Genomic DNA, 15,106 nt, shown 5'->3' with positions numbered 1-15,106 from the left:
TTTTTGTTACTCAACTTCTAGAACCTGGTCTGTCCCTTCAGTGTCATCACCTGTCACTCCCCTACATGTCCCATCACTCCTGCTGGACCAACTGCAATTCCCTAACCACACTCTCTCTGTACTTTCCCCATGGCTCCCTGCAAACCCCATTCAAGGCTTTAACAGCATCGTTTCCACGAAGCATCTTCCAACCCACCCTCCCTCCAAGCACTCAGAACATTTTTTGCACTCTCCTCACTTTCAGTGTTGATTCGCCCCCTTGACCCAGCTCCTGGGAGGAGAACCTACATCCATTCCGTTTCCAGTTTCCAGAATCAGACACATACATCGTTGTTCCCCAAACTGATGCCACTGGGGTCCTGGTTGTGCTGTCAACATAGAAACTTAAAAGAAACAAAATTTCCCAGCCCTTCTCTCTCTGAGCTGTTCTTTTTAAGTTTTAGGTGAGCTTTGTGAAATGTGATGTTTGCAACATCAGGAGAATGATGGGCTTCGCCTCCATCCGCTGTCTCAGTTCTATAGAAAACGGTTTCATGCATTGCACACACCAAGACGCTCAGTGGTATTTCAGACAAGCACTGTATCTTCAGCAGTTCCAAGAAGCATCAGGCATATAGAGAAAATAAACAGAGGGAAAAGCGTCACTTCTACCTTCGAACGTCCATTGGCGATATTTTTCTCCCCTACTTTGAGTTGAGGCTGTAAAGATATATTTCTTGTTCTACTGCTCCATCTTCTGGCAAAACTTCACAGAACATCTTTCTACTAAGGTTTTACATCCTTCCTGAGAAAGTGAAAGTTCATATTATATTCCAAATTGAGCCCTTAAAAAAAAAAAAGGTGAAAACCTTGGTGAGGCCATTTCTCCCCCCAAACTACTCCTCGCTTCAAGTGTCTTGCCTTTTCTCATGAATTCTTTAAGTGTCAGAGGGGTCAGGATTACAGAGCTTGCCTCACATTTCTCAAACTTCTCTGAGCATAAGAATCACTTGGTGTTACTTGTTGAAAGAAAATTCCTTGCTGCCAGCCCAAACCTACGGAATCAGGATTACCTGGGAATGTGTGTGTTTTCAGAAGTTCCCCCAGTGGATTTTTTATAATCAAGCTACTGTGGGAAACACTGAAATCTAGCCTGTTCCTTTCAGCTCACGGATGGGACTGCGGCCCTCTCCAACTCCCGCCTCCACCGAAGTATACCCTCTTAATGAACAAGAAACAATATTTTTGCTGTATAAATGCCTCATTAAAGCCAGTCCCTAGACGCACTACCCCTACCCTCCATTATAAAGAAGTTATTGAATTATTACTGGACTTAACTAGTCACCTGGTCACCAACCGTCCCACTTCCCAGCCTGACAAATAATTCCGTTCTATTTTACAATATTTACAGTAGCTTTAACTGTGTTGATTTTTGCCCAGTGAGGAAATGAACTCCTGTTAAGGGCATCTAGCTAGCTCAGTGCCTCTGCTATTAGTGCAGACGCTGGACCACCTGCATCAGCATCTTCTGCAGTTTGTCAGACATGCAAATTAGTGGGTCCCACCTACGGAACCTGCTGACTCAAGAGTCTCTAGCGGAGGCAGCGGCGCGATCTGTGGTTTAACCAGCCCTCCAGGTGACCCTGATGCAGGGCTAGTTTGAGAACCACTGTCATCCACAGGAACACGCATGCACTCAGCACCCAATTTGTTGATGTGGAAAGTTAAATGTGTAGGTACACACCCGCTGGCATTCTGGCTCTAGAATGCAGTTTTACTTCTTTGGGGGCAAAATTCAAATCTCATTTTCTTATTTGATAAATGAAATACCTTATCATTTCAAGGGGTCAGCCCAAAATTGAGTCACTTTCTTTTTCTTTTTTTTTTTTTTTAACAGCACTCTTCAAAACACACACTTGGTCACAATTTCACGGTTTACCGAGGGCGTGCTGAGTGCACAGACCTGCTCCACGAGCAGGAACGAACCCAGCAAACTGCAATCCTCGTCCACAGCTAGTCACAGATGCTCCAAGTACAAAGGGAGGCTCGTGCAAGGCGTGGGCGGGGCCTGGCGGGGCAGGGGCGGAGCCTGGGCGGGGCTCATCTGGCCTTGCCTCTGCCTGTGCCCCACTAAAACCTCCATCCGCGCAGCAGCCAATCAGCGCGCAGCGCGGGCCGCCGCCCGCCTCGCCATTAGCTGGGTGTCACGTGCAGGGCAGTTTACCCCTTGAAGTCAGTGTCCATCCGCCCAGAAAAAGAGGACCCCGCCCACTTCCGCCGGCTCCCGCGCTCCGCAATCGCCCACAGCGGACAGCGAGGTGAGAGCGGGCGGCGCGGCTCCGTGGTGCCGAGAGGCGCCGGGGTCCGTTTGGTCCCGCGTCGGCGCGCCAAGTCTCAAGTCCCGGCGCGGAGGGATCCGGCGTGAGATAACCGTTGGCAGCGCGGAGACAACTGTGAGTGCGGCGGCCGTCGGTGAGGCGTCGGTGAGGCGTGGGATCCGTGAGGCGTGGGGTCTTCGGTGAGGCGCGGGGTCCTCGGTGAGGCGCGGGGTCCTGTGAGGGCGTCGCTGCGGACCGGCACCGGCACGGCGGTTCCTCTCCCGCTCCAGCCTGCGGGCCTGGTGAGGCCGCGGCCCTGCGGAGGGGCGTCCTCCACCGTGCAGTCGCTCAGCCCATCGGCGGCCCGGACTGCGGTGGCCTCTGCCCTCCTTGGGCGTGGGTTGGGGCGGGGTGGCCGGGCGGGCTGGGGGGCAGCGGCGAGCGGCTGCGCTTTTGGGGTGGACGCTAGTGTCCTTGCCCTCGGGGTGGACGTCCACTTGACCCGGACGTCCTTTGTAGCTGGTGCGGTACCTTTGAGCACCAGCTGGGTTTCTCACTTCCGGGTGGTGGGGTAGCTTGTGGTCCAGCCTTGGGGATGCTGAAGTGGGGAGGACGCAGCTGAGCCCCTCACCTGTGCAGCGGGCGGCATGGGGTGGTCCTGCCCGTCCCGGCTTTGATGCCGTGGGTAGCGTCCTCCGGCGTCCTCCGGCTCAGCTATCATCAGAAACCCCTGCAGCCTGCTGAGCACGAGCTTCTGGCTCAGGGCGGGGCGTGGGACACCCGTCCCGTTCGCGTTTGCATCACGTTCCAGGTGTTGCCCATCAGGGATCACGCTTTGAGAACTGCTGCACTGGTTAAAAAAGACTCGCTCTTGGGGCAGCAGTTGAGCTCATTACTCGGTTTTTCACGCACACCCACAGTCACTGCTGGGTTGCCAGCTCTGGGCTTAGGTGCGAGGGACTGCACTGATGAGCCGCCAGGTGTGGAGGAGCTCTTGAAGTGTGTGTGTGAGAGAGGGAGGGAGGGGGACACTGATCACCCGTGCCGTGCGGTTGGTGTAACCCGCGTGCACACAGCTTGGCAGAAGAGGGTGCAAGAGCTGGTCCTTAAAGGATACGCTGGATTCTTCCATTTTAGAGAAGAGGGTAAGGCGCTTCAGCAAAGGATGTGCCGGGGGACAAAGTGAACCATGGAATTTATCATGGCTGCTGAGTGGAGGAAAGCCACGTTTGCTAGAGTCTAAGGCAGAGGCCTCCGACTTTGATTCTGTCCCCCAGTAAGAGGCCGGCATGTATGCCAGTGTGCTCGGCGTGTAAGTTATATGTATAGACGTGGTCCTGGTCTACATAGTACAGGTACAGAATACTTTATAATGGTGTGAAAAATTGGTTCGAATACGCTGGCGCCTCCTCAGGCCATATCGTGGAAGCTTCTTGGGGAGTTGCTTGACTTGGGTTGCTTTTTAACAGTGCGGTGAGCTAATGTATTTTTAGTCCTTTAGAACGTACTAGGAAGTGAAAGAGGTCTTTGAAGGGACAAAGTGGAGAGTGTCGTTAGATTTGTCTTTCTAGGAAGCTTGCCATGGAACAAAAACTTTTAGAAGCCGAGAAAACTGAGACAAAAAAGATATTCTGACTTAAAGCAGAGTGATCTCAACTGTAAATAATGTCATAATCTGCCCCTCTTTGGAACCTGCAGTAGTCGAACCTTGAATTGAGCATCAAATCCAAGCTCATGACACTTCAGTCACACTAGGCATCTTTCCTTTCTGCAGACAAACCGAGCTCTCAGCACTGAGTCACGGGTTGTTCCCTCTTGTCCGAAGAGTGGAACCACCTACCTCCCAGTTCCTAGCCCTCCTACACCTCAGTTTAAATGTTAGCTTCATCGCAGACAGACCTCTTCAGTGTGTAAATTAGCTTCTGTTTTCCTCTTTGTAAGAACATGCTTCTTAGTTCCTTTGTTAGACTTAAGAATTTGTAGTTTATCTGCCTTTTCCACCAGGGCTCACATGGGTTGAATTCTCATGGTGTGCCAGGTATTTTGTAAGCCTTTATGTGTGTTTGCATTGAGCCGCACCATTGACCTGGGTGGTATAGGTTATTACAACTGTTTTACAAATAAAGACATGAGTCTTGGGTTATGTGATTTGCTCAGGGTCACTTACACGAAGGAGTGGAGTTTAGACAGTCTAGCTCTGAGGTCTCTCCCGGTGATAACCTGACGACACTGCTTTCTGCCCTGTGGCTGGGGGTGACTGGGCGGGGAACCTTTATACATAGTACTAACGACATATTTGACGCCTGACACAGATCCTGGCTCACATTAGGTCCTCACTCAGTACACATGGTGGTGTTGAAGACATGGAGAGAACTGTTGATCAGAGGTGGTAGGCGTGGTAAAGGAGTAGTCTAGAGACGAGTGACTCAGTGGATTTTGTTTAGAGACGAAGTGGATGCCCCTCACCAAGAATGAAATGATGGGACGTAAATGATGTGGTAGAAAAGATTAAGCTACACATGGAATTGTGGGAAGATCCTGGAAGATACAGTGACATGTATAAGAATTATGTAAAGAGCCTCGCATAAAACTTGCCATTGGTGCTCTCTTTCCTAGTAGGTTACACATCCAGATGTGAAAAAGAACTAGTCACCAGCACCTTCAGTCTCTTAACAGTTTTATCCTCCTAAATCTCTTTATAATAAATAATCCAATTGAAAAATGAAATAGTGTAGTAGGTCCTCCACTTCAGTGCCACCACCTAGCACAGGAGCACTTAAGTTTATCGAAGGTGGGGATATTGCCTTCGACTGTATGTTAAGAGGTTAGAAAAGTGTGGGATTACCCAGGAGCTTATTTTAGAATCTCAACCAAATCTGTTTAAAGGTAACGTTGTAGAAACACTCAAATATAACTGAACATTGAGTATTGTCTTCATGATTATTTCCTCTCAAGAAAAAGAAGAATGACTGGGAGAGCCAGAGCGCGAGCAAGAGGAAGGGCTCCTGGTCAGGAGGTGGTGCAGCGCGTGGGCGCCGCTGCCGTGAGTGCTTTCCCCTGTCCCAACTGCGGAGGGCGTCTTAGAACACAGTGCTGTTAAGCCTTGGTCAGCTTGCACTGTCAAAACGAAGTTTAAGAACCGTGTACCAAACGTAAGGTAGATAGCTAGTGGGAAGCAGCCGCATAGCACAGGGAGAGAGGGTGGGAGGGAGGGAGACGCAAGAGGGAAGAGATATGGGAACATATATATATGCATAGCTGATTCACTTTGTTATAAAGCAGAAACTAACACACCGTTGTAAAGCAGTTATACTCCAATAAAGATGTAAAAAACAAACAAACAAAAAGAACCGTGTCCTGTGAAGGGATAGGGGCTGAACCAGGACGCTGACGTTCTGTGTCCTGTGGATATTGGAAGCTGGTGCTTGCCTTCAGTTGGCGACCCTTGAAGAAATTTCTTTCTGAGGATAAAATATTTGATTGCTAATTTAGATCGGTTTCGGTTAAATGCCCTGGACTTGTTTGAGTAGTTATTGCCTCTGATATCTGTGACCTTTTGACATGAAAAGAATGCTGTTCTTCATTTGCATATAACTGCAGAGTCAGCAGCCTGGTTATATTCAGCCTAGACCACAGCAGCCACCAGCCGAGGGGGAGTTAGTTGGCCTCGGACGACAGAGAGGAACAGTAGAGGCGACCGCCAAGCCACAAGGTGAAGAGAGAGTGAAGAGGCTTCGTGCGTGCGGGGGTGTGTGTGTGTGTGCGCGCGCGCACTTGCAGCGTTAGATGTGCATGGCGACCAAAGCTCTGTATAAGGAGAAAGGACCCCCAGCAGTCCTTGAAAGTGTAGCCGCATCTCCCGCAAACCGTGCAGCCTGCCACTGAGTGCAGGGCCACAGGATTGCTTTCTTCCTTGGAAATGAACTCCAGCCTACCAGAGCCCTACACTTGCTGTTCCAAAGCAAATTCTAAACTGATTATAAATTTGCTTATTAGGCATGAATCATTTTAGAACATTCTCTTGGCATCTTTAGTGACTTCATCAAAGCTGTACCAACTTTTACATTTGTAACTTTGACTTAGAAAACATTTTCACATGTGTTGTTTCGGTTCATCCTGTTTCTCAGTTGCAAAAACTGAGGTCAAAGTTGTGACAGCCAGGAGAGTCAGAACACCAGTTCTGATTCCAGAACTTGTGCTTTTTCACTGCATTGTTGCGAAAACTAATTAATTGGATGCTTGGTGTAAGACTCTTCTACAGTTATTAAGTTTGGTTTTGGTATAGGAAAAGCAGACCCATGTATACATAGGGAGAATTAATATAGTCACATTGGCTTTTAAACCCTGGGATGGGCATGCGAAATGGGCAATAAAATAGTGTGGACGCAAAGGGAAAACTAGAAAACAAACCTGATTCCTTGCTTTATGCGTTGCACTACATTTCCATGTACTCTGAATATTTAGTCGTAACCAATGAAATCTATAAAATTAGAAGAAAACATGAATGAATCTAAAATGAACTTGAAGTGGTGTGAATCCAGCTATGACAAATAATGTCAGTGTCAGAAGACAACCTAGGAGCTTAACTGAAGTGATGGAAGAGCTCATTTCTCTGATACACAGAGCAGTCTTATGAATCTGTGATATTAACAAGCTGCTGGCAAAGTGGACAAAGGAAAGGGCAAAGCATTGAAAGATACAAAGGCCAGTAAAATGTTAAGCCTTATCATTAAGTTTAAATGAAACTGAAACATTTTTTTAAACAATAAACATCTGTTTATTCTCCATTTTACTTTTTGCCAACGTTGGCAATTGTAAAACTGGAATTTGTGCTCCCCGTGGGATTGTACTAACTTTTAGATGGCATTTTGTAATGTGTAGCAGCAGTACACTTTTATTAGCAGTTACATTCATGGTAGTGTACCCAGACACTGGAAACCCCTACCCAGAAAGAGGTAAAACCCACTGTGCTTTAACAATAGAGTACCATTTAGCCATTTTCAAGAATGTAAAAACTTGACTGAAAGCAGCTTGTAAAACAGCTTTGTATTTTTAGTAAATACGTGTTATGTGTATGTATATATTTTCTGTATAGAAAATTTTGGGGAAAAATACATCAGTGGTTAATAGTGCTTCATTTGAAGAATCTATTAGAAGACAAGGGGCCTTTTATTTGTTGCTTTATGTATCTAATTACGTCTGTTGCTTTTGTGGTACTACCAGATGTTTCAAGCTTCAAAGTGCCTGATGACAATTCTTTTATGGGAATTAATCTCCTTAAATTTATAGGATTTTATCCAGTCACTTTGTCTAGATGCCTCAGTTCTTTCTTTTTTAAATTACCCATTGAATCCAAAAAGTGAACAGGGGGGTACAATCTGTTCTATTAGAATAAATATATCACAGTAAATTACAAATGTTTCTAATAATAGAAACTTGCATGAGTTTTAAATATACAAGCCAAGTGAGAATTCTGTATCCAGCATTATAGCAGGCTAGATATTCTCCAACTAAATACTTTTAATGTGCTAAATTTTAAAATATCTTTTTAAAATTCATCTGATCTGGCTAGAGAGTTGGAAAATCTTCAGAGGCCAGAAATGACAAGAATAAATCCAGAGTGGGAGTCAAGTGCTGAAACCAGTGACTCCAAAAATCACCTCTAGGTCACTTGCTTTTATTATTTTTCCCCAGTTTTACTGAGGAAATAATTGACATATATCACTAAGTTTAAGGCATACAGCATGATGGTTTGATTTACATGTATTGTGAAATGATTACCGCATGAGGTTCACCTAACACCCATCTTCTGATAAAGATATCATCAAAAGAAAAAAGGAAAAACATTTTCTCCTTGTATGAGAACTCTTTGGATTCACTCCCATAGTAAGTTTCCTGTATATCATTACAGCAGTGTTAGCTATAGTCATCGTGTTGTGTATTATATCTCTAGTACTTATGTATCTTATGACTGCAAGTTTGTACTTTCAGACACTTTCCTCCAATTCTCCCTTCCCTGCCCTCTGCCTCTGGTAACAAGTCTGATCTCTGTTTCTATGAGTTTGGTTTTGGGGTTGGTTTTTGTTTGTTTGTTTTTAGATTCCACATGTAAGTGAGATCATACAGTAATTTGTCTTTCTCTGTCTGACTGATTTCACTTAGGATAATGCCCTCAGGGCCCATCCATGTTGTCACAAGTGGTCGGGTTTCCTGTTTTTTTTATTTCCTGAATAATAAGCCATTATATATATACACCACAAACTCTTTTATCCATTCATCCATCACTGGACAACTGAAGTTGTTTCCATGTCCTGGCTATTGTCAGTAATGCTGCTACCAACGTGGGGGTGCAGATATCTTTTTGAGTGAGTATTTTCATTTCCTTTGGATATATTTCCAGAAGTAGGATTGCTGGATCATATGGTGGTCCTATTTTTAATTTTTTTAGGAGCCTCCATACTGTTTTCCATAGTGGCTATACCAATTTAAGATTCCATCAGCAATGCACAGGGATTCTCTTTTCTCCTCATCCATGCCATCATTTGTTATCGTTGTCCTTTTGATGATGGCCATTCTAACAGGTGCGAGGTGATAGCTCATTGTGGATTTAATTTGTATTTCCCTAATGACTAGTGATGCTGAGCATCTTTTCATGTACCTATTAGCCTTTCATATATCTTCTTTGGAGAAATGTCTGTTCAGGTCTTTCGCCTGTTTTTTAAATTGGCTTATTTGGTTTTTTGCTATTGAGTTGTATGAGTTCTTCATATATTTTGGATATTAACCCCTTATCATATGTAAAGTTTGCAAATATTTTTCCCATTCTGTAGGTTGTATTTTCACCTTGTTGATGGTTTCTTTTGCTGTCCAGAAGTTTTTTATAGTCCCACCTGTTTATCTACTGTTTTGTTGCTTGTGCTTTAGGTGTCATATCTTAAAAAAAAAAAAAATCATTACCAAGATCCCGTGTCAAGGAGCTTTTCATTTTGTTTGTTTTGTTCTAGGAGTTTAATGGTTTCAGGTCTTACATTTAAGTCTTTAATGTATTTCAAGTTAAGTTTTGTAAGTGGTGTAAGATAGGGGTCCAGTTTCATTCTTTTACATGTGAATATCCAATTATCCCAGCATCGTTTATTGAAGAGACTGTCTTTTTTTTTTTTAACATCTTTGTTGGAGTATAATTGCTTTACAGTGTTGTGTTAGTTTCTGCTCTGCAACAAAGTGAATCAGCTATACATATACATATATCCCCATATCCCCTCCCTCTTGCGTCTCCCTCCCTCACACCAGTCAGAATGGTCATCATCAAAAAATCTACAAACAGTAAATGCTGGAGAGGGTGTGGAGAAGAGGGAACCCTCTTGCACTGTTGATGGGAATGTGAATTGATACAGCCACTATGGAGAACAGTATGGAGGTTCCTTAAAAAAACTAAAAATAGGGCCTCCCTGGTGGCGCAAGTGGTTGAGAGTCCGCCTGCCGATGCAGGGGATACGGGTTCGTGCCCCGGTCTGGGAGGATCCCATATGCCGCGGAGCGGCTGGGCCCGTGAGCCATGGCCGCTGAGCCTGCGCGTCCGGAGCCTGCGCGTCCGGAGCCTGTGCTCCGCAACGGGGGAGGCCACAACAGTGAGAGGCCCGCATACCGCAAAAAAAAAAAAAAAAAAAAAAAAAAAACTAAAAATAGAACTACCATATAACCCAGCAATCCCACTACTGGGCATATACCCTGAGAAAACCGTAATTCAAAGAGACTGTCTTTTTTTCCATTGAATATTATTGGTTCCTTTGTCAGATATGAGTTGACCATGTATTCCTGGGTTTATTTCTGGGCTCTTGATTCTGTTCCATTGGTCTATGTGTCTGTTTTTGTGCTGGTATCATACTGTTTTGATTACTGCACCTTTATAATATAGCTTGAAATCAGGAAGTGTGATGCCTCTTGCTTTGTTCTTCACAGTTCTTTTGAAACTTAGAATATTTGACATGTTCAGCTGTGTACAACAGAGCAAAATTTCATTGAATTAAAACTCTGGGCAAAAAAGATGCACTGAAGCTGTTTTTTAAAAAGCATATCCTTATTATTGCAGCATTAAAATGCAAATAAAATTTCTGGAAATACTTATATCTAAACATTCTTTGTATTGATCTTCACTAATACTTTTTTTTTTTTTTTTTTTTTTTTTTTTTTTTTTTTGCGGTACGCGGGCCTCTCACTGTTGTGGCCTCTCCTGTTGTGGAGCACAGGCTCCGGACGCACAGGCTCAGCGGCCATGGCTCACGGGCCCAGCCGCTCCGCGGCATGTGGGATCTTCCCGGACCGGGGCACGAACCCGTGTCCCCTGCATCAGCAGGCGGACTCTCAACCACTGCACCACCAGGGAAGCCCCCACTAATACTTTTTTAACAGTTCTTATGAATTTAAATTTAATTCTGTGAAACTTATTTCCCTACCTATGACAAGGTATATATTGCACCTTTATAGATGAGGGCCACTGTGAAGATCAAGTGATAGTCAGGGTCACTTTACTGCCTTTCACTGGTCTTGTAAGTATCATATCTGAGAAGTGCTTCTCACAGTAAATGTTCAAGTATCTACTATGTTTTAGAAATTAAAATGACGACCTTAACATTTAGCGTTAATGAGCCCTTGTTTAAGACCTCAAGTTTTCACTCTGTGAAGGGGGTTAGGGTTCCATTGCAGGACTCCTAAATGGAACAGCAGCGTGATCGATCGGATTCGTGTTTTCAGTAAAGCACTCTGGCAGCCACGCGGAAGGGGAATCAGCAAGGTTTCCAGCTGTATCCATTTTGAAACGTGTCATCTTTCTAGATTGACAGTTAATCAAGTTTTGGCTAAAATATTAATAATAGCGGTGCTATATGTAGAGAGGGGAGCAAACTTCATCACTGTTTATATTTAGAAACTTGCAATCAGGTTTTCACATCCAGAACTGATATTTTTTTAAGAGAAACTCAAATTTTTCAGGGAAAAATTCTGATCAAACCTTTATGACCTGTTGTTGCTATCAGGTTAGATTCAGTATACCTGACCTTTGTTAATGTAATTAATCCATGGATACCTTAAGCTGAAAGACTTTGGGATAAAAAGTTCACCAAGGGAGACAAATATAAACAGTTACATGTTAAAAGACTTTTAAAATAGAGCCCCTGAAAATCATGAGGCACAAGAACCAACATATGTAGCAGTACCTTTAAAGCGCCTTATTAACGAAGTTCTCATTTAAAACTTACTACATCCTGTAAAATTTATTATAATCAATTTTTCAGGTGAAGAAATTGAAGCTCACATTAAAATAACATATGTTTTGTTTAAGCTGTGTTACTTCTCCTCCAGAAGCTGGCAGTTCTGGGCTAGTTCTGGCATTTGTGGTCAGATAGCCCAGAAGAGAACTGGGCTCTCATCTTTTTGTACTGTCCTCCCAAGTCCACGACCTCCATCATTCAGACGTACGTTTTGTTCAGAATGTCTGCTTGAGCTCCCTCCTGCCATCACATCCAGATTCCGGGCAAGATGGGCAGCTAGGGGCATGGACAACAGAAAAGCCAGCTATTGACTCCCCTGTGGTGCTTTCCCAGACATTTCATCCAGCAATTTCTGCATAAGTCTCTCAGGCCCTCCTTACCTGCAAAGAAGGTGGAAATTCTAGTCTTTTAGCTGTATTACTCCCAAAATAAACTTTTAAAATAAGAATGAAAGGTTGGTTCTTGGGTAGTCAGTAGTTTCTGCTACACAAGGTAACATGCCTATTAACTGAAAGCTAGATCTTAACACTTGACTACAAAGCCCATGTTCATTCTTCGGCCCACATCATACTATTGATATGAGATACTTCATAATAAATTTCATGCAAATTAAAGGACTTAATAATTTAGGATATTTTAGCCCCAGCTTTTACAAGTAAGCATGAACTGATGGTTAACCTATCCCAGTAGATGTGTATCATGGCCACGGGATATACACAGGCCCATCCCATCTGTTCTGCTGGTCCGTAAGGGAAATGAGTGAGGAAATTACATTTTAGACTTAACGTTTTCTAATTCAGGTTGCACATTTAAATCATATGAACTACCAATTCCTACAGCTGTAATTACATCATAAGAATTGTGAAAAATACTGATATTAAGGCCCACAGGTGGTTATGAGACCTAGAGACAGAAAAATAATTACCCAGTCAATAAACATGGGCTCCTAAGTTCTCCTAAGTTCACTCCAGTCATCTTGATCTTGTAAAGGTATATATGTCTTGTGAAGGAGCGGAGTTTGCCTAGGGCAGTGACAAGAAGGGCTTCACAGAAGAGGTTATGGCTGAGAAGTCGTTCTCTCCTTTGGCTGGCAGTTACCTGAAACGTTCTGATGGGATTGTTACACACTGTCTTTAGCACCTCAGGAGCCTTTGGGTCTCATGTAGTAGAGTACTTTGGGAATCGTCATTCTTTATTTCATGCTGCATATTACTTAGGTGTATATATTTTTTCTTTTTTTCCTTTTTTTTTTTTTTTTTTTAAGAAACCCAGATATCTGCTGGATTTCAGGAGTTATCATTAGCAGACAGAGGAGGTCATCGTAGAGACTTTCATGATCTTGGTGTGAATACAAGACAGAACCTAGATCATGTTAAAGAATCAAAAACAGGTAGGTTAATTATTAAGAGTACAGTTTTCAAGTACACAGGACAGTGAATTGAAGCACTTTAATTTCGGTATTTATTTGTACGATACATTACTAGGGTGGAGGAGCACATTTGGTCAAGGATTTTGCATGGATGGCTTTTCCATTTTCCTGTCTCCCTTTTGGTTTTGAAATAGGTTCTAGATGTCGTTAGCTGCACTGAACTGTTGTTTGATTACATAGATCACTTTTTTCTTTTAAAGCTTTTTGCTGTAAAGAGATTTCATTGGTTCAGTTGTAAATTCCTCAGTCTAGGGAGGATTTATTTCTAAATGGAGGGTTTTAGTAATTTACCTACGTGGAATAGTCTCCAGAGTCAGATGTCTGAGAACTTTTGTGTGGTCTGCTGCTTTTAACCCCTTGTTTACAGAACTGTGTCTGCCTTGTCATGGCAGTGAAGATTTCAAGGAAGAATAAACTTGATATTTCATTAATTGAATGTGACTCACTTTTACAGGCTCTTCAGGTACTATAGTCAGTCTAAGCACTAACCACTTTCGATTGACATCCCGTCCCCAATGGGCCTTATATCAGTACCACATTGACTATAACCCATGGATGGAAGCCAGAAGACTCCGCTCAGCTCTTCTTTTTCTACATGAAGATTTAATTGGAAGGTGTCATGCTTTTGATGGGACAGTATTATTTTTACCTAAAAGACTACAGCACAAGGTTATTTCAGTTGTCGGGTTGGGGAGAGGGAGATGGGGAGTTCTACCTCAAAGCTAAACTGCCACAGTCTGGGGTAGCTTTAGAGAAACCCCAGTGGTCTCCTGTCTGTCAGGACTTGTAATACACCCATGGGTGTATTTGGCATTATTATGCCATTCTCACATCCACCTGAGTGACGTAATGATTACAATCAAATAATAATAAGGCACTTAATCACTCTTTTCTCTTACCCATCCTGTTACTCTTTTCTCATAGTCATTCTTTTTTTTTTTTAATTTAAAACTTTTCCATACTTTTCATTGTTGCCTTATTCAACAGGCTTATGTGATTGGCCCTATTTTAACAAAATTAAAACTTTGGTTTTCCACCACTCTGGCTTCAGGTTACTGAAGTTTTTAGTCAGACCCGAAATGGAGAGCATGTGAGGATAACAATCACCTTGACAAATGAACTCTCACCTACATCACCAACTTGTTTGCAGTTCTATAATATTGTTTTCAGGAGGTATGTTGGTATTCTTTAACATTTTATTAAGAAATTTTAAACATAATCAGAAGTTGAAAGACATGTACAATAAGTACCTGTATACTTAGTACCTAGATTTTACAATGGTTGGTTAGGATCATTGGGTTACCCTGAGTTTTAATCGTTTTTAGGTGTGGTGTACTGGTATAAATCTCATTTATTTGCTTTAAGCACGCGTCATGTCTTTCACTTCCCTATTTGTGTTGAGATTAGATCGTTCAAATCCCATTGGCGCTTATGTTAAGAGCACACATTCTCTCAGCACTTTAACTTTATATTCCTTCTGTCCCACAGGGGGCGCCAATTCAGAAAGCAGGACAGGGTTTAGGTCTGCTCTGATTTCCTTCTTCCATAGTAGGACACGTATAGTGCGTGCTCCGTGATTGGCTTTCAGTGTGGGTGCTGTGTTTTCCAAACCCAAAGTTGTTGGACACAAGTTCTGTGAAGGTCCCCCGCCCCTGCCATCCCCCTGCTGAGTGGGAAGCAATCTGGGTGAGCCTGAGCTTGGCATGAGCATAGTGAGACATAATTCTTGGATTTGTAATTTACCTAAGTTGGTCATGAGATAACCTGTCACTGACTCATTTTGGTGGATACTTGTTTGAATTAATGTAATGGAAGATTTATTTTTCTGTAAGTGATGGGTTGGCAAACTTTTTTTGCAAAGGACCAGATAGCAAACATGTTAGGTTTTGCAGGCCATGTGGTCTGTGTCTCAACAATTCAACTCTGCTGTTGAAGCACAGAAACAGTCATAGGACATACATGATCATGGCTGTGTTCCAATAAAGCTTTACTGATGGACAGTGAAATTTGAATTTCACATAATTCATGCATCATTAATCTTTTGATTTTTTTTCCAGACCTTTAAAAAATGTAAAAAAAAAAAAAAAAGTTCCTAGGCCATACAGCAGGTAGGC

General features: G+C 43.2%; 1 protein-coding gene across 1 annotated transcript in view; it reads left to right on the top strand.

Annotated features, from left to right (window-relative positions):
- The first annotated feature begins 5,262 nt into the window (after positions 1–5,262).
- PIWIL1 (piwi like RNA-mediated gene silencing 1) overlaps positions 5,263–15,106 on the top strand; it is a 34,585-nt gene continuing 24,741 nt past the window's right edge. The window contains exons 1-5 of the mRNA XM_060118832.1: positions 5,263–5,340; positions 5,898–6,009; positions 12,828–12,953; positions 13,447–13,661; positions 14,044–14,165. Of these exons, the coding sequence (XP_059974815.1) occupies positions 5,263–5,340; positions 5,898–6,009; positions 12,828–12,953; positions 13,447–13,661; positions 14,044–14,165 (653 nt within the window). The remainder of the gene's footprint in view (positions 5,341–5,897; positions 6,010–12,827; positions 12,954–13,446; positions 13,662–14,043; positions 14,166–15,106) is intronic.

This window comes from Mesoplodon densirostris, chromosome 15, assembly GCF_025265405.1.
Source record: "Mesoplodon densirostris isolate mMesDen1 chromosome 15, mMesDen1 primary haplotype, whole genome shotgun sequence".
Classification (NCBI taxonomy): domain Eukaryota; kingdom Metazoa; phylum Chordata; class Mammalia; order Artiodactyla; family Ziphiidae; genus Mesoplodon; species Mesoplodon densirostris.
The sequence above is the reverse complement of the archived record's forward strand: the minus strand, read 5'-3'. Positions and strand labels throughout refer to the sequence as shown.